The sequence below is a fragment of the Nilaparvata lugens genome, chromosome 2 (assembly GCF_014356525.2).
Source record: "Nilaparvata lugens isolate BPH chromosome 2, ASM1435652v1, whole genome shotgun sequence".
NCBI lineage: Eukaryota > Metazoa > Arthropoda > Insecta > Hemiptera > Delphacidae > Nilaparvata > Nilaparvata lugens.
Window position 1 is genome coordinate 22,548,324 of NC_052505.1, and position 27,283 is coordinate 22,575,606.

Sequence of the window (27,283 nt, forward strand, 5' to 3'; positions counted from 1 at the left end):
TTATGAGTAACTATGACTCTTAGTCTCTCCTACGACTGCCATCCCAGGTACGGACTTTGCTGGCTACGTTCAAGTGTTGTGTAACGCCCTGCCTTCAAAGGTCCGGACCTCACGTGGCTGCCTGCAACCGGACACTCGTTGCAGGGCAGAATGTAACCAGGCAGAAATAACGGCGCATTGTGTGCAGAACTGCTTCAGGAGCCATGAAGGGAGAGTCCTGCGGCACGATGCCGTCGTCAACGCAGTTTCTGGTCATCTTCGACGACGGGGTCATCGTGTCATCCGGGAACCGTACATCCGGACATCTCAGGGCGGTCGGAATCCGGACATCATAGCGGGCGTTGAGGGAAAGTAAGCCTTCATTATGGATGCCCAGGTTGTGTATCACACGTCTTCAGTTTCTGGAAAGTTGTGTATCGAATAAGGAAACAATCAATAATTGGGAAGAAGAAGACACACAAAATACACAAGTTGAGGAAAATGAAGCAGACAATGAAGATGTGGAAATCAGACCTTCCGACACTCCCGCTACAAAAGGTAAAAAAAGAAAAGCTCTAGACCCAGTCGAACAACAATTTACAGATATTTTAAATAAAAGCATATTACTAAGAGAGCAAAGCATTAATAAAAATGAGGAGGATGAAGACAAACTATTTTGTCTTTCTTTGTACAAAGAACATAAGAAAGTTCCTGAATACGGCCGAATTGGAACTAAAATTAAATTGCTGTAAACTTTTCAAAAAGCTCAAAACTTTTACAGCCCCGCTCCAATTCTGTAACCGATTTAATCCAAATCATCAATATCAAGGACAATTCAATGAAGCCGGGCCTTCTCATGCTCCTCCTTCTCGTTCGGCTACAAGCTACATGCAAAACAACATGCAAAGTTCGGTTACATCACCAACTTATAGCTACTTATCGGATCAGAGCACAGACATATTGGAACTGTATTAAAGAATTAAGTTCTGCTTATTCAAAATTAGTCTGTCATCATTTTGTTGGTTTCAATTTAATGTTTAATAAAAGTGTTCATAAAAAAATTTCAATTTGATTGTTAATAAAAATTTCAATATATTGATGTTCAAATGTTTAAAATGTTATGTGATACAACTTGAAATAAAACATACCTCAATGTGATGACGAGCTTTTCTTCAGGAGAAATACTATCCCTTACAAAGTTCTCACTTGATGCCAAGTCGTCTTTTACGATCTCCAACAACTCGTCAAAAGATGAAATCGACATTCGCAAATAGTTGAAAAATTTGGGTTCGTATTTCCTCAAGTTAGGGTAAAGTGTCACAAAAGCACCATGCGTTAATCTATCGGTCTATTAGGGTGAACCCAAAAGTTTCGTTGCCTTCGTTTTCTCGCTTTATATCTACGATACACAAGCCACATACATGTTACCTCTTCAACTTCCATTGCTAAACTGGAGGTGGACGCCGCGTATAAAACGCTCGCATGTGTACAACTGCAGAATTTTGGACGCGCCATGTGTACATAGCCAAAGTCGTGGGTGATCGAGTACAATTCATTTTCATTGTTCAATGTCTCTTAAAAAGTCGTCCTCATCAAACTGCTTATTTGCCTGAGGGAGAGCTGCAGTTGCTTCATTTTGAGCTCAGAAGCGTCATGAAAGCGTGACAACGTCTCTCACGAAAATTCCTGTAACAACTCTTCGGCAGATGTATATAATGTAAATGTAGCATTAAAAATTTACCAGTTCTTATTCAAGTGTTGTAAATAACTGTATGAAGTTAATTTGGTTCAACTGTATAAATATGTTATATTATTAAAAGTAAAAAAATATACCTAATTGGACGTTTTCTCTAAAATTCTTCATATTATATTTCCTCAGCATTTTTCTGTATCCAAGCTTTTCAGTCAAACTTTCCTAATCAGATATTGAGAAGCTATATAATTTGAAAATTCTAATTTTTGCTTGAATTCCTTTATTGTAACTTAATTATAAATTGGAATCTCATCTAATTTTTTTTATTAATAGTATCTGTATAAAATAAGTTGAGATTTGGGCCGCAGAAATTACAGCATTGCCAAATTGTGAAAAATAGCAATCAATCAATCAAAATTTTTATTTGTTATCGAACATATTTCATACAAATAGAGTTGTGTATCACATTTGGAAACAATATAACATTAATATTTTATATATATATATATATATATATATATTATATATATATATATATATATATATATATATATATATATATATATATATGACAATATCACTCAACAAGATACAATGTAGGAAACTTAATAACAATAATTAACCGAAACAATATAGTAAATAATTAATCAGAAAACCAGTAAGGAGCATGACTAGAAAAATTAAACTTTGGCTAATGATGATTTATTCTGACCAGCAACCAAACTCTACAACGCACACGTTCATAAAAAATAAATTGATTTATAATTAAAAAATATAGTGGCAGAGAACTCATTCAGACAAAACATACCAATTTCATTGGAGATTTTCACCATTATCGTATCTATATTCAAGATTATATTTAAAAAAAATATCTGTATTTGATCTTGATACGAGTTATAAGTCCATTATCATGAATCTAATAAATAGAACATTTTTCACATAAATATAAACATTATGAATCTTTTCTACTGAGAAATTTGACAACAATATCATTATTTCATCTTCATTCTGAACTACATTTTGTATATATTTAATAATGAGACGACGTCTAGAACTCTCATAAACCGGGCAAGATAACAAAATATGCTCAAGATCTTCTATTGCGTTTGTATTGCAACTGGAACAACGTTCGGTACAGTTAACTAAATAACTCTTTCCTTGCAGAAAAAAACCAATCATTCTTTTCGATGATAACCTTAGCTGTGCTACACATCTTATTTTTTCTATACCGATTCTCATACTCAACTCATCTCCTAATGAAAAATTGGGGTTTATAATTTTGTAAAAAGAATGAGCTTCAGATTCCAGGGAACTATTTATATCCGCAAGCCTAAGTCTATCCCTGAATAAATTTGAAAGGATTTTTATCTCTGCTCCATCAATATTCTGAAACTCTCTATTATAGTCTTCCCATATTTCCGGACACATATTTCTTAATTGTGAAACCCAATTATTATTGTTTCTATTTGGTACACCAAGGAGGAACTTTTCTCGAAGAATAGAAAACATTATTGCGGGGTACCTATGAGATGGCATTCTCTGTATTGCTAATAGCCATTGTAGAGCTCGCCGAAAAACTGTATGCTTCAAGCTGATTGTTGCCGTCTCCAGCCTCAGCATCCAACCTGGCGTACTTGCATGTAACCTCAAAACACGCTTTAAGAATTGATTTGGAATCCTCTCCAGACTATCGCAGTATCCCAGGGACCATGTTTCCGAGCCATATAGGATTACTGGGGAGACTATCGACTCAAAAAGTTTAATTTTTGTGGACCAGGAGTCCGACCTAGCTTTTACCAATATATTGATAAGAGCATCGGTCGCACACGTAGCCTTTTTTAGTAGCCTATGCGAAGCCTCCCTGAATCTTCCTCTACAAGAAAACCAGACTCCCAAGTAGCAGTAGACGCTGTCTATTTGCAGCCTACATCCTTTATAGTAGAATTTATAATTCTTTCTTCTACCCCTACTGAAGGAGACTACTCTTGTCTTTCCTGCGTTGACCTTGAGTTCAGCTTTCTGGCAGTAATCCTCTAAACATGTTATTTTATTTCTGAGGTCAACAGCACTGTCAGCAAGAATGACTATATCGTCTGCATAAGCCAGCATCATAACGTCATTATTATTATTATCTACTTGTAATCCATGGAGCCCTCTTTCCCGAAAATATGTCTCAATATCGGATAGGAACAAGGTAAAGAGCAAAGGTGATAATGAGTCCCCCTCCAAAACGCCCCTCTCCACCTTCACACTGGTTTCCTCTTCACATTTTCGTGAATTATGGTTGCCTGGCCATAAATTGAGCTCATTATTCTAATCAGTTTTGTACTTATGCCTAAAGTTCCCAATTTGTACCATAATTTAGTATGATTGATGGATCCAAATGCAGACTCAAAATCCACGATAAGTGCAAAGAAAGGCTTCCGTTTACAGTCTAGAAATAGATGCGTGATAGCACATAGGGTGAATAAATGATCTCTACAACCCCTGTTACATCTAAACCCTGCTTGATGTTCTGGTAGGAGATTACAGCTTTCCACCCACTCCAACAGCCGATGAAGTAAACGTTTTCATTATAGTATTAATTAAAGCAATACATCTATAATTTTTAGGATCTTTTACATCTCCCTTCTTAAACAATTGAAATATCATAATTTTAGCCCACTCTACAGGAGTTTTCTCTTCTCTAATAATACTGTTGAAAAGCCCCTTCAAATAATCTATGCCCTTGTCTGGTAAAGCCTTATAGAATTCATTTAGAATACCATCCTCGCCCGGTGCTTTATTACTTTTAAGATTCTTAATTACTGCAATAATCTCTTCTCTACTGAAATCTACGTCCAAAATAGGATGTCTTGCGTCTGAAAATTAAATTCCACAAAATCTCCTTCTATAATTTATATTTTTCACGGAAGTGATTGACCCATATCTCTGTCTCTATATTATTACACCTTGGTTTCCTTATCTTGAAATGTTTCACAGAGATAACCAAAATTCCTTACTCGACCTAACGTTAGATAATCTATCTCTCCATTCATTCTGATAAGCTACCTTCTTCTGTCGAATGAATTCTTTGTACTTTTTCTTCTCTGAAATGAAATTATTCAATATAGTTTCGTTGAAGTTGCTCCTTTTCAGCTCTCTGTATGTTTTTCTCAGCTTCCTCTTCAACTCTCTACATTCCCTATCATACCACGGCTGATTGGTGCTGTGCTTAAAACCTGTTTTCTTTATCATACCTGATTGATGGGCGCAGTTCTTTATTGTTGATTTCAAAGTTTTGTCGAGTATATTGCAGTTAAATTCTAAATCAAGCACCGCTGAATCATCAAGCTGCCGCTGGTGCACATTCTCCAGTTGTTGTTCTTGTGGTACCCCCTCCTATTCGTCAAGTTGGGAGGACGATGGTGGTGCGTGAATAACGAATCCTTGTATTTTCCAAATTTACTCGTTGGGTGAAATCTTCTTCCACTCTGATTGACGTGCCTTTCAGCCTTGCACAAGCACTAAGAACCTCCATTTTCTTTTTATAACTGAGAAACTTGACTATTATCGGCCGATTAGTGTTTTTCTTTCTACCTAGCCGGTGTGCACGTTCAATATCACTCACACGCAAATGAATCCGCATTTCCTTATTTATTATTTCTCTAATGAACCGTTCACTGTCCTGCCACGTTTCACCACGATATTCGCTTATACAAAAAAATAACAAATTTGAACGACGGGAATATCCTTCTAGACGATCCACATATGAATGAAGTCGATTATTTTCTTCTTCAAGATCCCTGAAATCTGCCTTCATTCTTGTTATGTCCGTTTGTACACCCGTAAAACTAAGTTGAAGATTTTTTAGCGAGTCCTTTATTATTTCCGGTATCATATTTATCACTATTTGAATGCTGTCCAACTTGGCACATATATCGTCTATGTTGGTAAGTGGATCCGACGGACCTGGATTTTGTTCCACTCCTCCAATCAACAGCAACAACAGGATAACACTCAATACAGTAAACATATTTGAATAAAAATTCGTCCGAATTCCACTTTTCACAACCGAATTCATTCGAAATACGGAAATAACGGCAAACAAACCTATGCACGCCCGGTACTGCTCTAACAAAATCATTAGCCTATCTGAAGATAAGACGGAGCTCTCTCAAAATACGTCCGATCGCTTCCAAAGCTCGATAGCAACTCCTTTCTCAACTTTCTCAAATTTCTAATTGAGCCACGGATTTGTTTGTAGAATATCATAATATCCGATATTCCATTATCGCTGATAATGCTTCAGGGTTGAAAGGGAGTTCATTTTTTTATAAAATTAAAAATATGTTTTTCTATTGAATAATAATTTTCCCACAATCAGTGATCAGTGGGTGTCATCAAAAGTAAGGATTCTAAATCAAAATAACAGGGAGAATGTCTTCTTTCTTATTGGTTTCTGGTTAATTTTCATCCGATCTGTAGTTTTTTTTTAATAAATGATTATGAAATCATGCAATTTGTTGTCATTATAGTAACTACTGTTTCAAAAGATAAGAAGTTGGTGAGAGCAAGAAATTTTCGCAAAAAATTGAAATTATCTTCCTATATTGTCAAGATCATTATTTGGAAGAACGTATTTTAGTCTCAGTGAATTAGAGGAGAACTTTTTAAAGAACTGATTTTAAGGCTACTCTGTACTCGAGCAATTTGAACTTTCTAAAAAGTATTGCAGCCACATAGCCTTAGAATAATTAAATAAACTCATCCAATAAAACGTTATTATTGCTCATGTACAGTTTAGAGAAACAATTAAGTTTTTTGGACGTTTTGGATGATTTGAAATAACTTCAAAAACGTTTTTGGATTATTTCGCAGCTTAAACACTATTGGGATTGGCAACACTTCTTGTTTGTCTTTGTTCTTTGTTGTTAATTTCTTTCAGCTTTGGACTGTTTACTGTTTGGAGTTTGGTTTTTGGAGTTTTTAAAAAATAAGGAAGGGAAAAGTATTATTATTTTACCGTTTTTATATTGTTTATCCAATGTTTTTTTGTTTTGTGTGGGTATGAGAAAATGACAGGTGAAAAAATTAATTTGATTATTCTTAAAGAGTGCAGTGACATAGGAAATGAGCCAATAATTGAAAAGTGCATGGAATGGGGAATTTTAAAAAGAGAGGTTAATTGTCCGGCTTGCGCAAAAGATAATTATATTTCTAAAATGAAATTACGAAAGGATGTAAGTCTATTGGAGGGGTACAAGTGGTCTTGCAATAAATTACGTTCCAAAAATAAAAAGAAAAGAAAGAGATGCTCATTTTCAATGTCCCTCCGCGGAAGAACTTTTTTTGGAAATTCAAAACTACCGATATGGAGAATCTTGAGTTTTATCCATCTTTGGACTAAAAATGTTTCAACGGAGGTAATGAGTGAGGAATTGGAAATGAGTAAAGCGACGGTTTTAGATTGGTGCTCTTTCTGTCGCGAAGTCACGTATGATGCCATGATGGTGAGGAACAAGAAAATTGGAAAAAAATGCAGTAAGGTTCAACTTGGTAAATATAAATTTGGGGAAAAAAGATGTAACAAAGGCAAAGTTGTAGAAGGTCAATGGGCTTTAGGTGGCATCGACGAATTGTCTGGAGAAATTTTTATGGCAACAGTTGAAAAAATAACATCAGAAACTTTGATACAAATTATTCAAAAATATGTTGAATCTGGTACAACAATAGTGTCCAACTTGTGGAAGGAGCTTGATTGCTTGAAGGAGGAAGGCTTTGAGCAATTAAAGATGAACAACGAAATGAACTTTATAATCCCCGATACAGGTTCTCAAACACTCAAAATTGATGCTGTGTTCAGAGCTGCTAAGACAAGCTTGCTGCGCTGTCATAAGAATAATGAATTTTTTTCTGGCCATGTATCAAAATATCTATTTGATAAGTCATGCAAGTTGAGGAACTTAAATCCCTTTATAGAGTTCTGCAAAGAAGCAGGAAACTTGTACAATCCTGACAAAAAAGAAACAGATCCAGAAATAATATAAATGAGGTACGGTATACTTTCCTTTGTTACGGTATGTGTAATTCTTCTTATTTTATAATTTTACTCACAAACAATATTTTTTAAATGTTTAGCATCACAATATTTATGAAACTTTTGTATGATGAAAAACGAAAAAGTTTTACAATTACTACATTAATTGGATGTAATTACATCACATAAGGCCTCAACTATACAAGTAAAACATATTCATTACCTATACTATGAAACTAATAGTATAGTGCGCCCCATAAGAGTATTTTCATTCACAAGAAACACAGAATAAATTCAGTGCGCCTATAACGCTCTTATGTAGTAAAGGCCCAAGGGCGAGACAATATTAGGTGTTTTCAGAGTGGGCATGGCATGAAGCTCTCCTATTGACTGATTGGGTTGGCGCCTTAAAAAAAAGCCTAATATAGGCTCGGAATAAATGTTTGATAACCTGGTCAAGCTTATTGTTGCTAAACTGAATAATTCCATTCATGTCTGTGGTATAGCAATGACCGCTGTCCGCACTTCAATGCAATCTAATACAATGCAAATCAAAACTCGTTTAAACAGCCAAGATTTGGATACCAATAGAAATTAATTGCTTATCATTGCAAACCCCTAATTAAAATGATTCACTTTATCCTTATTTCAATATGAATTCAGTTTATCTTATTCCAAAATGTATTCAGTTTATCATTTCAATATGTATTCAGTTTATCCTTATTTCAATATGTATTCAGTTTATTATTGCGCCTGTAATTTATTCCTCTTTATTGTCTAACCCTATTCTATTGATAATTTCAAATTTAAACTTTTGGTCAACAGAAAATGATGACTGGCACAACGAAAAGAAGGTATGAAGATGAAGGTTTAGCGCACTGAACTATGCTCCAAGTAGGCTTACTTGCTTCTGGCCAAACAGATAGCAATCGACCAAATCGTCCTATTCATCAATCAGGTAATCCAACAAGCAACTCATTCAATAGAATAAATTCTTGTGATGTTTCACCTATAAAATTATATTCGTACATTGCATATCATGATACTGTACCAAAACATCAAGGCACGATTGCACAAAAGCCGGTTAAATCTTACCCGTGATTAATTTCACGAGAACCAATCAGAGAAGACTTTTCAGAAAAGAAGGCTTCCCTGATTCTCGTAAAATTTAACCGGCTTTTGTGCAACCGGACCTAAATTTTGATGTGGATACTCACTTGATTCTTTATGTCGTCAATGACTAGGATTTCCAGTGCAATACATTTGGCACGCCAGATGAAGACTTTCAAGATACTATCAACCATGATATAGATTTGTCTGTCCTTTTAGTTGTCAATTGTACTTATTAGGTTTATAGGTTTTGAATTTGCAAAGCAAACTGTGAGTGTTTGGAGGAAATTATACAATGAAATTTTCCTTAGTGGTTTTCAATTTTCAGATAGATTTTTTCAATTGATATTTTAGTTTCAAGTGTTATTGAGTGTCAAGTTTTAGTTTCAATGATATTTTATTTCAATTGAAATCAAAATTTCGAGAACAGTTTTTGACTTCGAAAACTATAAAATTATGAGTTCTTGTTGAAGTCGCAGTGTTTGACACAAGCAAGCGCTTGAAACTTTTGAAGAATTGGCTCATTATGTAGAAACACAAAACTTAAAATATATGATTGCCTAATTCGACCTGTTGTAACGTGAATCGTGTTGTAACGCTGTGAATCCTGAACGTTAACAAAAGAAGCTAAAACCATCCAGGTGTTTTTGAAAGGAAACTTCTAAGAAGTATTTATAGTTCAGTTAAAGAAAGAGAGGAGTGGAGGAGAAGAGCCAATTCAGAGCTCGTGGCATTGATAAAAGGCCGAAATATTGTAAAATTTATAAAGGCGCAGCGGCTTGGGTGGTTTTTAGAATGAATAAAATGAACAGAATGCCTAAAATAATATTCAAGAAGAGGCTACATTCAAGAAGGAAGAGATGAAGACCGTGAATAAGGTGGGAAGATGAAGTGAGAGACGATCTCCAAAAATGGGATGTAGATGTAGAGGATGGAGACAAATGATTGAGGACCGAGAAACGCGGAGAGCTGTAGTGGAGGCAGCCGAAGCTCATATTGGGCTGTAGTGCCCAAGAAAAAGAAGATAAAGCAAGCGGCGTTTCACTATGAAAGGGGTCAATCATGTTTCTTTGTTACAATACAAAGTGGTATCATTATTATCATAACGACTATGTCTATCTGGTATATACACTGGTCACAGACGGAAGAAAAATTGAATTGAGTTTATAATAAAGTGCAATTGAAAGTATGCTATTTTACAGTTTCATATTATTAAGAATAAATTTTGCTCATGACTAGTAAAATAAGAGCTTGCCAAAGGTCGTTTTCTCACACTTACCGATTGTCGGCCGACAATCAGAATTGCCCTCCGATTGATTGAGTATCAGCTGTATGTGAGGACTAGTCAATTGGAGGATAATTCTGAGTGTCGGCCGACTATTGTTAAGTTTGGCATGAACACGACCAAAGGCGGGTATTAGGGTTAGATTGGGTTTGTTTTATGAATATATTGTATTTTTGAATCTGCAGTAGTCATGAAACTAAAACTGCTGGGTAGAACATTTTTCTCTAGTTATATTTATTGTCGTTAACATGCTCTATTTTTTTCAGGGAATTCATAAAATGCCAATATTAGATGCTCCTGAAGTCATACGGTGCCTTTCAATCATCAAATACAAAATATCAAAAGACTGACTATAGTAGTACTATCAACATAACGTTAATTGTAACCACAAAAGTAGAACTTTTTGTATGTGCCAGAAAACCGCTTGTCACTGGCATCACGTATTGTTATATTGTCTTTAATTGGGATTTGTTCTCTTCAATATGAACCAGTGTCTCTCAAATGCTGGAACAAAATAATTTGATGACCTTTATTATTGCAATTTTAATTTTTGTTTTTCCAATACTATAGAAAATAAATATTTGGTCCACAAAAGCCAAAGAACGAAACAAAAATTGTGTAATTTTAATATCATGTAATATAATGTAAAATATCAAATAAGTTAACGTACAAAAGCTTTTGATTTGTTATTTATCTATCTTGCACCAGTTTCTTTTTCAACGCATACTGTTTAAATGCACCACTCTTATTCATCTCTAAATCGCATTTTTCCATTCCCTTATCATATGGAGTGGCATTCTGGGGAAAATCTACAGAATCCATTATAAATAACTCTAAATATTTAGTGCCGGTTGCACAAAAGCCGGTTAAATTTTAACCGTGATTAATTCCACGAAAACCCCATCTTTCTTTTCAAAAACGCCATCTCTGATTGGTTCTCTAAAAGTTAATCACGGTTAAAATTTAACCGGCTTTTGTGCAACTGGGCCTCAGAATTCAAAAGTGGGCTATTAGAGTTATGGTAGGTGAAAGAGTGAGAACGAACTGCCGGGGTAACTCAAAGAGCTGGATATTCTTGCACTTCCCAGTCTTTTCATTTATGAATGCATCTTCTTGAAGGGCCCTACACACCTACGGATTTGGCTCGCGGATTTGGCCTGTCTTGGCTCGTATCCTTGAACGACTCGGAGCAAAATCACTGCACACTAGTAGTAAGCAATGCAAGCCCGGCCTGCCCTACTTTTCAAGGCTATCCTCTCCACCAAAATCTAAATCGTCCAATAATGGAGATAGAGGAATTTTGATTTCAGATTTGAATTCAGCTACCCCAAATCCTTTCAAGCGTAAGTCCCATTTTAGAAAATACCCGAAAACAAGGGAGTTATGGCTGTTTTTAATATAGCTTTCTATTATCATAGTAAAAACGTACTAGGTTGATAAGATAATAATTTTTTTCTCACAAAGGGAAAGGTTTGAACACTTGAAAGTTTAGGTTTAAACATGAACATTTTTAAAACTTTTTTAAAATTTTAAACTTTGAAAAGATGAATCGAAATATGAAATCAGAAAATCAAAACTATGAATAAGAAAAGAGTTGTATATGAATTCAACTCTGACCATTTTCACTTCCATTTCCTCCTTATTATCTTATCTGTCTCTCTACACACACACTCTCTGTCTCTCTCCCTCTGATGGATGTGAATTCAGTAAGCTTTTTAAGGTCCATTTTAAGTGCAGTTTCATTAACAGATCTTTCAACGCCACTTAAAATTAATTGTGCTTCATTTGTAATTTCTTTTTATATATGTTTTACTTTTATTCTTAATCTCTTCTCCCTGTCGCCTTATTTTTCTCTATTCTCTCTTCCTCCTGGATAGAGCTTTCTGCTATCTTATAATTATAACAATTAATCTGTCATTTTCCAATTATCTACTAATTTCTCTTTTTCTTTATTGCATTAATACCATTTTGTTCATATTACCATCGTTTATTTTGTTTAATTATCTGGATGTATATTTTGTAATGCTGTTTTTGTGTAATGGGTCTGTCGAGACCTAACACACCATCAATAAAATCAATCAATCTCTCTCTCTTTCTCACACAGACACACACCAACTCTTAATTCACACAGCGTAGCAGTAGATAGAGAATTGAACCCTCTATACTTAAAATATTGTAAAGCCTCAACCAGCTCCCAATAAGTACGGTATAGAACTCTACTTAAATCTTATGTGAGATAGTATTTAAAATACTATGACAATTCATTGATCAAAAAGGTTGTCATACTCAATATTAACCTGTTGAAAATGGAGACAAAAAAATTGTGATTCAATTTCAGCTTCCTCAATAAAATTTCCCACAAGCGGACGAAAATAATATAAAAAAGTTCATTTTTATTGAATAAAAAATTGAAATATATTTATTCTACACTGGTATTATTATTTTACAGTACTAGTACTTTCTTGCTATAAGTTCAATAGAATTCTTCATTAATAACAAACATTAAAGTGCTCACAGAGTTTTCATTTTCGACTATTTTAGAGCTCCCGCGAACCATTTTACTAATTCGAGGGCGCTGAATCCGAATTTGAAATCAAAATTTTGCTATCTCGATTTTTAGTTGATTTAGATTTTTGGTAACTACACGCGCCCGGCTGGGAGAGCCGCACTCACGGATTTCGCCCGAGCCGAGCCGCGCCAGTAGCCCTGGACGGATTTGGCTCGGCTCGCAATTAAATCGCCTAAACACTCACGGATTTCACCCGAGCCGAACCAAGACAGGCCAAATCCGTAGGGCCCTTAATTTAAGAAAACTGAGAGCGATATGACAAGAGGATCGGCAATACATATGAAACAAGGAGATGCCATCATCGAACTATTCTCTTTGCTATTTGTTAGAGGGGATAGGATTTTGGGTATCAGTCTTTATAATGCCTTGCCTGAGCACATAAACATTTTAGAATTTAAAAAATTTAGAAGTGAATTGAATAGAAAAGAAAGAGTTGTTTTCTAATTAAATATTGTTTCTATTTAATACGTGAGTAACGGCAATCACTCGTCCTCCAATTGAAAGTAAAATGACTAAACTTTAACATAAATTGACATGACAAGTTCTTATACCCTTTAATAGGAGGTCATTGAATGCTTTAAATGTAAAAAATCTGCTATTTCAGCAGTTTGAGTGCAGTCCAACTGGTTCCGGTTGGTAGAAAGTTGAGGACACACATGATGTATTAAAAACCCATTTTAAAAATTGGGTGTCATATTTTGTAAGTGCAAGTATTTCAAATTTTCTTTATTTGTGTTTATTACCTAAAATTATCAACACATTTCAAGAGATTAGTAGACACTTTTATCTTGAAGAGGAAGTTGCCATTCAACACTGAAGAGGAACTTCAACATTCAACATTTTTAATGATCATATCAAAACCGTAACTGAATTTGTTAATTTCAAATCCAAAATTCAGTAGTATGCCCTATGCATCCAATTTCACAAGTATTTGTTTTTTTAGAAAATCTTTGTCTCCAGTCAAATTAATAGCATTACAGTGAATTTGAAAAACCCTTTTGGGTAAAACAAAAACATCAATATTAAATTAATTATCCACTTTAAAGTATAAAATAAAACGCAAGAACAAAAGTTGATTTGATTCAATAATTTATTGCTTACATAGTAGCTTATAGTTAATATTACACGCCTCTTCTTTTCTGAGTACTGATATAAAGAACATTGTTGCCCCTGATAAATGCATCTTCATATTTGTTTTTTAGTTGTCCATTGACGTATTCTTCAGTTTGCTCTAGTGCAATATTCATATAACCATCCAAGCATGCTAGAACTCCTGAAAAGTAAAAAATATTCGTTATTAGAATGAATGTAATACTTTTCCGATGCAGCCGTGTTTAAAAAAAACAGTAGAACGAATTCAAATAATGAAAAATATAGATATTGGCCTACACTTATGAAACTTTATTAGGTTGTTTTCAGGTTAGGTCCTGAAATTGATCACTTGCGACCTGAAAACTCCGACATTAGACCTGAGCCAGCCAGGTCAAATAAAATGACATTATTATTATTATTATTATAATCTATTATTGACAGCAATGTAATAATTTATAAATCAAATAAATCGTTACATTTTTTCTTGATGAGGTTCATTCTAAACCTAAACTGTACTGAAAAATTACAGTAAGAGCTTAGTGCTTAAGTTTGTAGCAATGTTGTAAGTCTATTGTATTCTAGATGAAAATATCTAGGAAAAAGGGTTTCAAACATTTAGGGCCCGGTCACATATATGTATTGAATTAAAATATAATTACCTCTGTAATCAATACCGCTATTTAGTTTGACTACTACTGGTCTCCCATGTATCTGCTGAATGAACTGCGTTAAAGCTTCTTTGCGACTCATATTCTGAAAATTAGAAAAATGAAAATCTTTGAAAATGAGACCTTTTATTCTAATGCGAAAATAATTCCATTAGCTTGTTGCATCACAACAATAATCACATAAATAATCATAAAATATTTATTAATTTTTCAAACTAATAAGAATTATCTAATTATTTTGGATAAAAAAAGAAAAATGATTCTGAATGTGGAGGAAAGGAAGTTCTTGTTCAGAGGAACCAGCAAAAATGGACATAATATGCTAAGTGAGAGATCTGAGGTATGCTCCAGTATTATAACGTGCCACCAGGGATAGAATATTATACCTCTAGGGCCTAGTTCATCTCAATTTAATCTGAATGAATTAGTATAATATTCAACCTAAAATTGACCGCACAGACTAGAGACAGTTTTTATATTTATCATTCAGTGACCTCCTGTGAGAGGATATAAGGATTTGTTAAAGCACTATTCAAATATTGATGTGAAGTCTTTTTTATATACGGTACTAATCTATACTATAATAAAGGGAAGAACTGGCTTATAAACGTACGGGATAGGTTTGACGCATCATCACGTCTGAAGTACTGGACTGATTAACTTGAAATTTTGCATAAATATTCTTAATTGACCGAGGATGGTTATAGGCCTATTTTAATTTTTCAAGATTTCATTACGTCAAGTTTAAAATTTGTAAAGTTTCAAAATAGAACCTTGCGGAGTACGGGTTACCTGCTATATAATAATGGAAAGAATTGGCTTATACACAATGATGCATCACCACGTCTGAACTACTGGACTGGTTAACTTGAAATTTCGCATACATTTACCAAGGGTGGTTATAGGCCTATTTAAAATTCTTTAAGATTTCGGTAGGTCAAGTATTCAGTTTGTCAAGTTTTTAATAAGATTCTTGCGGATCACGGGTTTCCTGTTAGTGTGTCATAGAGTTTGAATTTGTTGGTGAAGTGATCATTGTATTCACAACTGGAAGAAAAGCTAAAATTTTTATCTCTATTTTCAATTTTGTTGAGACTTCAATTTTTTTGGTAAGTCATAAATATTAATTCCTCAACTGTTAGTATGAAATGTAGTTCGATGCTGATCATCTCCAAGATGGTAACGCTTCCTTGTTTCTATTGAGGTTTTGATAATTTTCCTTGTTTTTTATGAACTAATAGATAATGACATAATCCTAAAGCCCAAACTATACGCTTTTTTATTCGCTACAGAACGCATAGACTCTGACACTGCACGAGTGGAATTCATGAGGGTGGCCACTAACGACAAGAAAAGTGTGTTGAACATGTGTGTACACACATTTCGTCATACATTGATGTGTTATCACGCCGAAAGGCTTCTAAGAAATCGTTCTGAGGTTAGGATTTTAGTATCTTCGATTTTTTGTTAATTTTTTCTTCGCTGCTCTATCTAAAGTTAAATTACTTTGGTGTCATTATAATTTGTAATTTTCCAGTTTTTTATTTCATGTTGGAGGCCGCTGAACAGGCCCTACTTGCTGGTGGTGTACCATGCTCTTTTCCATAGCATTCTGAGCTATGAACTGCTACTGTGGGGTCACGCTTCTGTATATGAAAATGTGTTCAAACTGCAAAAGAGGGTCATCTGTATTATTGCCTTTAGTGGCTTCCTGGATCATTGTAGACCTCTCTTTCAGACTACAGGTCTCGTGTAATGACCATCTACAGTCATAACATACATTTGTATGCCATGTTTGTGCGAGAACATCTTGGAAAGTTCAACACAAGGAATGACTTCCATGATCTCAACACTAGAAGTCGAGGTCTTATAATGTACGATACTGCCGTTTGTCAAAGACCCGTGACGCATTTCCTGTATTGACCTCGCGGATCTTCAATAAACTGCCGGAGGATTTGAAGAGGTTGAACACACCAGCATTCAACTTATGACTTAAGTGCTGGCTTAGGAGAAAGCCATTTTATTCCATTCAGGAATATTTTCTAGACAAATTGGTAGGCCTTGTTTAATCTCGATAGTTGTAATGCGGAAATAATAAATTATAACACTTGACGCAACCCATCCAGCCTTCTTAGTATTGGTAAAGAGGAAGGTAATTCAGATACTGTCAAACAGCTCCTTTTTTCCAAGCTTCTTGCTGATAACACAACATGCATGACGAGTATGTGTGCACACTCATGTTCAACACACTTGTCCTGTCGTTAGAAGGCATTGTTAACAGGATGCATTATTTCTTATGTGTGAGAAATATCTGTGTGTGTTATCTGTATGTGTGATCTTAGCAAGACATTTGATACGCTTGATCATCAGATTCTTTTCAAGTAGCTCAAGCACTATGGTGTAGTTGAATCTCCTCTCAGGCTAATCCAGGCCTATCTGGGGGTCACAGACAGGCGGTGCTGGCCAATGGCATTCTTTCACAGATTATATCCTGACTGTGGAGTTCTTCTTTCACAGAGACTATCCTGACTGTGGAGTGCTTCAGGGCTCTGTCTTGGCCCTCTGCTATTTCTGATTGCAGTGAATGACGTTGCATGTGTGGATGATAGAACGACTGTCTGTTACGCTGATGACATGACATTCTATGACACAGGCTGCTGCAGTGCTGAGGACAGCTTTTCTTGAGACCAGGGTGTTTGCAACAAACTGGTTCTCTTTAAACCTGTTCCTCCTCAATGAAAAGAGAACGCAAACAATTATGTTCAGTCTTATAAATGGAGAGGAACTTTTCTCTCTTTGGTTGGCTTCACTGTCTCAATAAAGTGTCGGAGCCACTTAACAAACAACTCAGAATTTATCCATCCATTTTCCGAATATCCACTAGACTTCCAGGTGGTGCTCCAACCTTCAAATCATTGCACATCCTCATTCTTTTAAATATGATTAAGGGTGGAGCATACATAATTGAATAGACTTAGAACGTTGTCAAAAATCCACTTTAATTAAATAAAAATTAATATTTTACAGGAGTATGCTTTCGTGTGTGCTCACACAACATCATCAACGTTCTAAGTCTATTCAATAATGGAAAAGTTCCACAACATCAACATTCACACTACAAACTCAATTAATGGAACATACATCCCTACTGCACTTGAACAACAAACAACAGTGGTATCAACACCTCTTTCTCCACTTTCTCCACCATCTCTAACTAGATATGGACCCAACAGCTCGCTTACCCTTCTCAGCTATTACCTTCTGACATTTGTTTTGTACAGTACTCATGCCTGTCTCATCAATGTTAAAAATAGAGGTGGCATCAAATTTATTCTCCTCTACAGTCTTTCTCAAAAGTACAAAAAATTCATTTACATTTTCTTTGGAAAATCCACGAGCTCTAGCCAAAGATGTTGCCTGAGGCTCACGAAGTGAAATGTCCTTGTGGCGTTTCATAAAATATTGTAGTACCATTTTTTCCCAGCGATTCTGCTCTCTTCATTGAATACATGGGGGATACAATTCCTCTCAGCAATTTGAAATGCTAGTCTACGAATGTCAGTTATGGTAAGCCCAAAAAAACATGCCTCCAGTTTCTTTATGTGTTCAACAAGCTGTTGTTCCACTTCAGGTGGTAATGTGGTGTGACGTCCCATTGATTTTTTCCCTTCATTAGCACTAATATTTTTCCCATCTAAATGACGCTTCAAAGTCGGTTCAGGAATTCCATATTGTCTACAGCATTCGTTGAAGCCGATGTCTCCGTTTCTATATGCAGCCAATGTTCTTTCCATGTCCTCTTCCTTCCAAGCTCCATACTTCCTTTTTGCCATTCTGAAACACAATAGTTAATTGTGTTTGTTTTTTTTTACATTTATTTGAATGAAAAACAAAGTATTTCTTTTGATTTGGATAAGGAATAGTCTACTGTTTGGCGCCTACACAACAAAAGTGGCAAGTATGGAGCATAGAATGCAATGGACTCCCAAATCGTACTGGTACGATTTGAGAGACCATTGGAGGTACGATTTAGGCGACTGGGTATCGCAGCAATCATAACGTTATTTCTAACCTTAAAACCACATGAAGACACGAGCTAGTCAATCAAAATACTCTACATTATTGCTATTTTATCAAACTAAAACAAACTTGTATGAGTACTCACCTAGAGGGTCATGAAGGTCTTATCAAAAAAGTCTTAAAACACCACCAGCTAGCTCCAAAACAGTTAAACAATTTAAAAAACTTTGAGACAAATCGCACGTGCTCTGAAATTTATCCCACTGTTTCAATAATGGAGTAGTAACACATACAGCCGCGTGGGCGCTGTAATCACTCCAATTCACATAGAAATCAAGGTGGTACGATTTAGAAGTGGTACGATTTTGGCACTCTCCTCTACAACCTATGAGTTATTAGTTCTCTCCTCATAAAACAGCAAATTTTGTGGTGTAATGTACTACATAAGAATACATTTTATCCAACTTTTATTTAAATTTAGTTTACACAGCTTACATCATTCTTTTCAGAATCAAATTCTCTACAACTTTTATTGCGAAAAATTATTTGTTTACTGGTCATTAAAGGAAGTTATTGGGCATCAAACGTAGAAGTCTGTGTTTTTCTAATTAGATTTTTTGCATATTTCAACTTTTTTCTCAAAAACTACTCACACTACAGCTTCCAGACTAGTTTTATTCAATTTTTCAGATATATTTTCATATGAATCCAGCATAAGTTTTTCAAAAACTAGTCCCCAAACAATTCAGCATCGGTGTATTCTACCAGAGGAACTGAATTCCGGGCGAAATATTTCACCCTGTATAGCTCGCTAATGAAGCATTTATGGATATATAGTTATAAGTACTTTTTTTCTTATTTTTACCTCTACTATCACGTATTAAATTATTTTACCATAATTATGAATCACCCTGTATACAAGGTTTTTGGAAATTTTGCATTTCAAGGATAATATAAAAGGAAAAAGGAGCCTCCTTCATACGCCAATATTAGAGTAAAAATCAGACTATAGAAATTATTCATCATAAATCAGCTGACAAGTGATTACACAGATGTGTGGAGAAGCCAGTCTATTACTGTATTTGTATAAGGTCTATAGTTTCAATCAAATACCTTGAAGAGGTATGCATCTTCAAGCTGGATTTACACCAAAGTTATTAACAAAATGTTAATCCTTATAGATTCTATTAGATTGAACGCAAGTTGACAAACACACATGTTTATCATGTATATGATAAGTTATGTTCAATCTAATATAATCTATAAGGATTGAGTTATTAACATTTTGTTAATAAATTTGGTCTAATCGCAGCTTTAAGGTCTTTGGTTTCAATATTTTGTTTTGCAGTCATGGTATTATTATGCGTGTCCATCAGTATCAATATTCTCTCATTCGAAAAAAACTAATTTAATAGGTGATTAAAAATAATCAAATGAACTAAATAATGCTGAAGAAATTATAAAATTTTGATTGAAAAAAATTAATTTTCATTAGATGGAAAGATTATCATGGAACTGGATGAATATTATATAAATTCTGGAATAGAACTATATTCTATTCATTGTTTAAATTAACATAAATATTAATAAATTATAAATCAAATAAATCGTTACATTTTTTCTTGATGAGGTTCATTCTAAACCTAAACTGTACTGAAAAATTACAGTAAGAGCTTAGTGCTTAAGTTTGTAGCAATGTTGTAAGTCTATTGTATTCTAGATGAAAATATCTAGGAAAAAGGGTTTCAAACATTTAGGGCCCGGTCACACAAAAAGATATCTGCGATCCTATAGGTTTCTATGTCTAAAGGTGCGTACAGATATACGCGCCGCGAACATGAGCAATTCACTTTTAATCAGCTGACTATATCTGTATTTTTACAGAAACGGTAAGATACAGATATAAAAAGCTTGGCATCAGCTCATTAAAAGTGAATTGCTCATGTTCGCGGCGCGTATATCTGTACGAACCTTAAGATGCAATCTAGATATAAAAATCCATGAGTTCTCAGATCGTTCTGTGTGTAGAGCTGGCTCTTAGAGCTCTGCTCTTATAAGCATAAATTCATATTTGAGAAACTGGAATATTAATCAAATTTGTTGAGCCAGATCCAATGAATATTTGGATTACTGTACAATTATATAAAGTCAAGTCAATTATGTAAATAAAAACTACCTATTTAAATTAATATTTTGATCAAATTTTTCATTCAACTTCACTATCAAATCGCTTATGCATTGTGCTTTGATTCCTGATATATTGTCTTGAAAGAGAAACAGTTTCATACTAAACCTGTTCTAGTCATTGTAAAGGCCCTGTCACACCGACTTCGCTACCGCCGCGGGAGCGAAGTTCTAAATATCTCTACCAGTGTTATCAAGTATACCAGGTCAAACAGAACTCGCTTAGCAGGCGGGAGTACCGCGTACTAGCGCTTGCTTAGAGATATTTCTAAGCTTGCATAGTGGATGCGAAGCGAGGCGGTGTGACTTGTAATATTTGAATATATGGAAAGAGTTTTTGTATCAAACGCATGCTTAAAGCTCAGTTTCCCCGAGTCCTTTACCAGTCCAAGACCAACAAGATATACCTTGTAGGTCTATATATAGGTGTATATTATATTGGTCTATGGTCTTGTAGGTGTATATCTCGTAGGTCTTGGCCGAGCTCAGTGTGACTGAGCTAGTGATGGCTTGCTAAAAGACGTCCTATAGCTCGCTACCGCCAGCGGTATTGGAGGTAGTCGGTGTGACATGGTCTTGAGATCAAATTGACATTGAGAGTTAAATTAACTGTTATTTCTATCATTCTATTTTCTAATCATATGTGAAACCATGATAGTCTATTCTAATGAAATTTTTTAATAGATGTATATGTATTGAATTAAAATATAATTACCTCTGTAATCAATACCGCTATTTAGTTTGACTACTACTGGTCTCCCATGTATCTGCTGAATGAACTGCGTTAAAGCTTCTTTGCGACTCATATTCTGAAAATTAGAAAAATGAAAATCTTTGAAAATGAGACCTTTTATTCTAATGCGAAAATAATTCCATTAGCTTGTTGCATCACAACAATAATCACATAAATAATCATAAAATATTTATTAATTTTTCAAACTAATAAGAATTATCTAATTATTTTGGATAAAAAAAGAAAAATGATTCTGAATGTGGAGGAAAGGAAGTTCTTGTTCAGAGGAACCAGCAAAAATGGACATAATATGCTAAGTGAGAGATCTGAGGTATGCTCCAGTATTATAACGTGCCACCAGGGATAGAATATTATACCTCTAGGGCCTAGTTCATCTCAATTTAATCTGAATGAATTAGTATAATATTCAACCTAAAATTGACCGCACAGACTAGAGACAGTTTTTATATTTATCATTCAGTGACCTCCTGTGAGAGGATATAAGGATTTGTTAAAGCACTATTCAAATATTGATGTGAAGTCTTTTTTATATACGGTACTAATCTATACTATAATAAAGGGAAGAACTGGCTTATAAACGTACGGGATAGGTTTGACGCATCATCACGTCTGAAGTACTGGACTGATTAACTTGAAATTTTGCATAAATATTCTTAATTGACCGAGGATGGTTATAGGCCTATTTTAATTTTTCAAGATTTCATTACGTCAAGTTTAAAATTTGTAAAGTTTCAAAATAGAACCTTGCGGAGTACGGGTTACCTGCTATATAATAATGGAAAGAATTGGCTTATACACAATGATGCATCACCACGTCTGAACTACTGGACTGGTTAACTTGAAATTTCGCATACATTTACCAAGGGTGGTTATAGGCCTATTTAAAATTCTTTAAGATTTCGGTAGGTCAAGTATTCAGTTTGTCAAGTTTTTAATAAGATTCTTGCGGATCACGGGTTTCCTGTTAGTGTGTCATAGAGTTTGAATTTGTTGGTGAAGTGATCATTGTATTCACAACTGGAAGAAAAGCTAAAATTTTTATCTCTATTTTCAATTTTGTTGAGACTTCAATTTTTTTGGTAAGTCATAAATATTAATTCCTCAACTGTTAGTATGAAATGTAGTTCGATGCTGATCATCTCCAAGATGGTAACGCTTCCTTGTTTCTATTGAGGTTTTGATAATTTTCCTTGTTTTTTATGAACTAATAGATAATGACATAATCCTAAAGCCCAAACTATACGCTTTTTTATTCGCTACAGAACGCATAGACTCTGACACTGCACGAGTGGAATTCATGAGGGTGGCCACTAACGACAAGAAAAGTGTGTTGAACATGTGTGTACACACATTTCGTCATACATTGATGTGTTATCACGCCGAAAGGCTTCTAAGAAATCGTTCTGAGGTTAGGATTTTAGTATCTTCGATTTTTTGTTAATTTTTTCTTCGCTGCTCTATCTAAAGTTAAATTACTTTGGTGTCATTATAATTTGTAATTTTCCAGTTTTTTATTTCATGTTGGAGGCCGCTGAACAGGCCCTACTTGCTGGTGGTGTACCATGCTCTTTTCCATAGCATTCTGAGCTATGAACTGCTACTGTGGGGTCACGCTTCTGTATATGAAAATGTGTTCAAACTGCAAAAGAGGGTCATCTGTATTATTGCCTTTAGTGGCTTCCTGGATCATTGTAGACCTCTCTTTCAGACTACAGGTCTCGTGTAATGACCATCTACAGTCATAACATACATTTGTATGCCATGTTTGTGCGAGAACATCTTGGAAAGTTCAACACAAGGAATGACTTCCATGATCTCAACACTAGAAGTCGAGGTCTTATAAATGTACGATACTGCCGTTTGTCAAAGACCCGTGACGCATTTCCTGTATTGACCTCGCGGATCTTCAATAAACTGCCGGAGGATTTGAAGAGGTTGAACACACCAGCATTCAACTTATGACTTAAGTGCTGGCTTAGGAGAAAGCCATTTTATTCCATTCAGGAATATTTTCTAGACAAATTGGTAGGCCTTGTTTAATCTCGATAGTTGTAATGCGGAAATAATAAATTATAACACTTGACGCAACCCATCCAGCCTTCTTAGTATTGGTAAAGAGGAAGGTAATTCAGATACTGTCAAACAGCTCCTTTTTTCCAAGCTTCTTGCTGATAACACAACATGCATGACGAGTATGTGTGCACACTCATGTTCAACACACTTGTCCTGTCGTTAGAAGGCATTGTTAACAGGATGCATTATTTCTTATGTGTGAGAAATATCTGTGTGTGTTATCTGTATGTGTGATCTTAGCAAGACATTTGATACGCTTGATCATCAGATTCTTTTCAAGTAGCTCAAGCACTATGGTGTAGTTGAATCTCCTCTCAGGCTAATCCAGGCCTATCTGGGGGGTCACAGACAGGCGGTGCTGGCCAATGGCATTCTTTCACAGATTATATCCTGACTGTGGAGTTCTTCTTTCACAGAGACTATCCTGACTGTGGAGTGCTTCAGGGCTCTGTCTTGGCCCTCTGCTATTTCTGATTGCAGTGAATGACGTTGCATGTGTGGATGATAGAACGACTGTCTGTTACGCTGATGACATGACATTCTATGACACAGGCTGCTGCAGTGCTGAGGACAGCTTTTCTTGAGACCAGGGTGTTTGCAACAAACTGGTTCTCTTTAAACCTGTTCCTCCTCAATGAAAAGAGAACGCAAACAATTATGTTCAGTCTTATAAATGGAGAGGAATATGAGTCTGCTATGGTGAAGCTGCTTAGCTTGATCCTGGACAGGAAGCTGTCGTGGAGTTGCCATATAGAGTATGTTTGCAGTAGGCTGAGCAGGGTAGTTTTCTTATTGAGAGGGCTGAGAGGTAGTGTTCCCATGCACTACCTTGAGGTGTGCTACTTTGCTTTCTTTCAGAGCATCATATTTTATGGCCTGGTTCTATGGGGTGGAGCCGCTGATGTTGGACTTGTGCTGCGCATGCAGAAGAGAGCCTTGCGGGTCATCTATGGAGCTGACAGACTGGCTCATTGTCGTCCTCTCTTAGTTAGAGAGAGGATACTCACAGTATTTTTGCACCCTTTGCATTTATTTTTATAACCTTTGCAGGACACATGGGAATGTAGATGAGCTTGCCACTAGGAAGAGTTTTCATGCCTACAATACAAGGAGCAGCCATAGATTGGGATTGGGTGTACCGTACCAGAGGCTGAGCTGTACACGTACTGGCCTTGCCCACCTATCAACAAGACACTTCAACAAGCTTCCAATAGAAGCAAAAATGATTTTCGGGAATACGATATTTTGCCTATCTTACATCAATGACCAAAGTTTAGGGCTGAAACGTTTTTGAGGAATATGGAACTGCAGCCCGTTAATAGTTTATTACCTGGAATATTTCCGATGGTAGGATTATTTTCGCCCTGAAGTGTTTCGAATAGGATTTTTTCCCATTGATTAAGTTCAATTTTCTCGTTGCTTGTTTTGTTTACAAGAAGGGTGACCACCAGAGCCTAAACAGCTACAGGCCTATATCCATCACTCCAATCTTTGGTAAGGTGGTTGAAGCGGTCATCAAGCCCCAACTTGAGGACTTCTTTGAGAGGAATAACCTTTTTTCAAACATGCAATTCGGTTTTCGCAGAGGGAGGTCTACTTTTGATGCGGTAAATCGGGTTGCTGAACGGATTGGTTCAGCATTTGAGGATGGTGAATCCCTAGCACTGACTCTTTGTGACCTAAGCAGAGCATTTGACTGCGTTGACCATGGAATTTTGTCTGATAAGCTTCATTACTATGGGATTGTGGACTCAGCTTTGTCTCTATTGAATTCCTACCTGACTGGGAGGGCACAAGTGGTGTCTCTTGGAGGAGCTTCTTCCAGCCCACTTCCTGTGAATTTTGGAGTGCCACAGGGTTCAATACTGGGACCAATCCTGTTTATCATAATGATAAATGACTTGGACAACAACGGCTCGACTCTGCTATTTGCTGATGATACGTCCTTATTGTCATCTGGAGTGGACCTACAGCATGTGCTGGAACTGTCAGCAGAGCATCTCCAATCTTCAACCTCATGGTTCCAGGCAAATCGCTTTCAGTTGAATGAGAACAAGACACAAAACATAATCTGCAGTTTGTCTCGCAGCCTGCCAACTGAACAGGACCCTGTAAAGCTGTTAGGGTTTGTCTTGGACTCAAAACTGAACTGGGCTAGCCACATCCAACAAGTGACCAGGAGGCTGTCGCGAATTTGTTTCTTGTTGCTGAAGCTGAGGGGACATGTGACAGAGGCATATCTGGTAATGACTTACCATGCACTTTTCCACTGCCATATCTCCTATGGTCTGCTCATGTGGGGTCATTCAGCAAGGGTGGTGGAAGTACTTAAGCTGCAGAAACGGGCTGCACGGATTATAACTGCTAGTGAACATCGAGCACACTGCAAGCCCCTTTTTGTAAGACTGGGTATTATGACAGTTGTCAGCCACTTCCTTCTTCTCTGCCTGCTGCATGTCAAGAAGAATCAGCATGGTTTGTTGACTCGGAATGATGTGCACCATCACAACACTAGGCATCGAGAGCTGCTTGACATCCCGAGGGTACGTCTTCAGAGGTCGCAGGTGTGTTATGGGAGTGCAGCATTACGCTACTTCAATAGACTGCCTGCAGGAGTGAAGCAGTTGGATTTGCGTGATTTTGAGAGAGTGGTGACCGGATTTATGAGAGTCAGAGCCTACTATGAAGTGCGTGAATACATGAGTGATGATCTGACTCAAATTTTAACTACTTAGTCACTTTCTGCCATCTTGATCTTGACTTGAGTATGAAAGTGCTTTAGTAATATAAAAAGCTTTTTCACATTTGAATCTCCCTCATGCAACAATGCCATATGCCAAATGAGACTGAATATACGCATTATAAACAGCAATCAACACATCAAGACTTACAATATGCCTTAATCTGCTAAGCATAAAAATACATAGGCAATACTCATGGGGAAACAAAAAAAATAGCTAAGCATAAAAATTATCATTATGCTTTTTCATTTTTTGACGTGTTCTTGTGGTTTTTGAAATTGAGGAGTTGAAATACAAAGGGCCAAAATTTAGTCTATTTCGCCCGTGTAGTATCATTGAAAGTGAAGCCTATATGTGCAAGTGCACGTCAGATCATGCATACGCCGAAAACCAAAATTTGAAATGTGCCATTGAAACACGTTGAAACTAGCATCTAGCTGCTCACTCTAAACGCAATCAGCAAGTGCGAGCGGTCAGTGTTCCTAGTTTCTATTGGTCTTTCCAATTTTTTTCACATATGCACCGCTTGGTAATGTATAACAAGCTTGCACTTGCATATTTACGCATTCAATGTAATTACACATTAATGTCAGAAAATACAGGTACAAAAGTTGACATTTCTTTTATACAACTTCTTCAATCGCCGATGCATGTGTTTTAAAATACAAATAAATATATCTATTAAAAAATAGGTTATGCCTACTTAGGCATGCTCATGAGAAACAAATAATAAAAACCAAAAGTAAGTTAATGGATAGATAGTCAGAAATGGAAAAGTTTAAAATTTAAGCACATAATGCAGAAAGTTGAGGCAGTATTTTTGTTACAATTTGTAGAATATTATTAAAACGTTCATTGAACTATATAAAACAATTGAAAGAATTTACTTACGAATTAATAACAGGGAAGAAACCAGAATTTGAAATATTTTTCAAATGAATAAAAATTTGAGTTATCGTTTATTGTCGTTTCAAGAGAATATAAATAATAATAAACGTAACCTCAAATTATATTTTCAAATTCTACGCCATCTATATTTCAATGATACTTCTCTGTTGTTTTTCCTTTTTAAACAAAGAAGAAACTAACTAAAGAA

At 35.7% G+C, this 27,283-nt stretch overlaps 2 protein-coding genes across 3 annotated transcripts; one reads left to right on the top strand and one right to left on the bottom strand.

Moving 5' to 3' along the window:
• Positions 1–6,591: 6,591 nt before the first annotated feature.
• LOC111046535 lies at positions 6,592–10,761 on the top strand. The gene is made up of 3 exons (XM_022332102.2): positions 6,592–7,706; positions 8,517–8,649; positions 10,353–10,761. The coding sequence occupies exon 1, from the start codon at positions 6,730–6,732 to the stop codon at positions 7,699–7,701; it is 972 nt and encodes a 323-aa protein (XP_022187794.2). The 5' UTR covers positions 6,592–6,729; the 3' UTR covers positions 7,702–7,706; positions 8,517–8,649; positions 10,353–10,761.
• Positions 10,762–13,727: 2,966 nt separating this feature from the next.
• Positions 13,728–27,222, bottom strand: LOC111046531 (U6 snRNA-associated Sm-like protein LSm6). Of its 2 annotated transcripts, none has more exons than XM_039420811.1 (3): positions 27,079–27,222; positions 21,335–21,428; positions 13,728–13,928 (listed from the first exon to the last, which is right to left on the bottom strand). In XM_039420811.1, the coding sequence occupies exons 2-3, from the start codon at positions 21,423–21,425 to the stop codon at positions 13,777–13,779; spliced, it is 243 nt and encodes an 80-aa protein (XP_039276745.1). In that variant the 5' UTR covers positions 21,426–21,428; positions 27,079–27,222; the 3' UTR covers positions 13,728–13,776. The 2 variants fall into 2 exon arrangements, with proteins under 2 accessions (XP_039276745.1, XP_022187790.1); XM_022332098.2 differs by lacking the exon at positions 21,335–21,428 and adding an exon at positions 14,407–14,500 and having other exon boundaries at positions 27,079–27,219.
• Positions 27,223–27,283: the final 61 nt, after the last annotated feature.

Coding starts and splice junctions, on each gene's coding strand:
- LOC111046535 (XM_022332102.2), top strand. CDS start 6,730: ATGACAGGTGAAAAAATTAATTTGATTATTCTTAAAGAGTGCAGTGAC.
- LOC111046531 (XM_039420811.1), bottom strand. CDS start 21,425: ATGAGTCGCAAAGAAGCTTTAACGCAGTTCATTCAGCAGATACATGGG. Junction 13,929..21,334: donor TAGCGGTATTGATTACAGAG/GTAATTATATTT, acceptor TTTACTTTTCAG/GAGTTCTAGCATGCTTGGAT.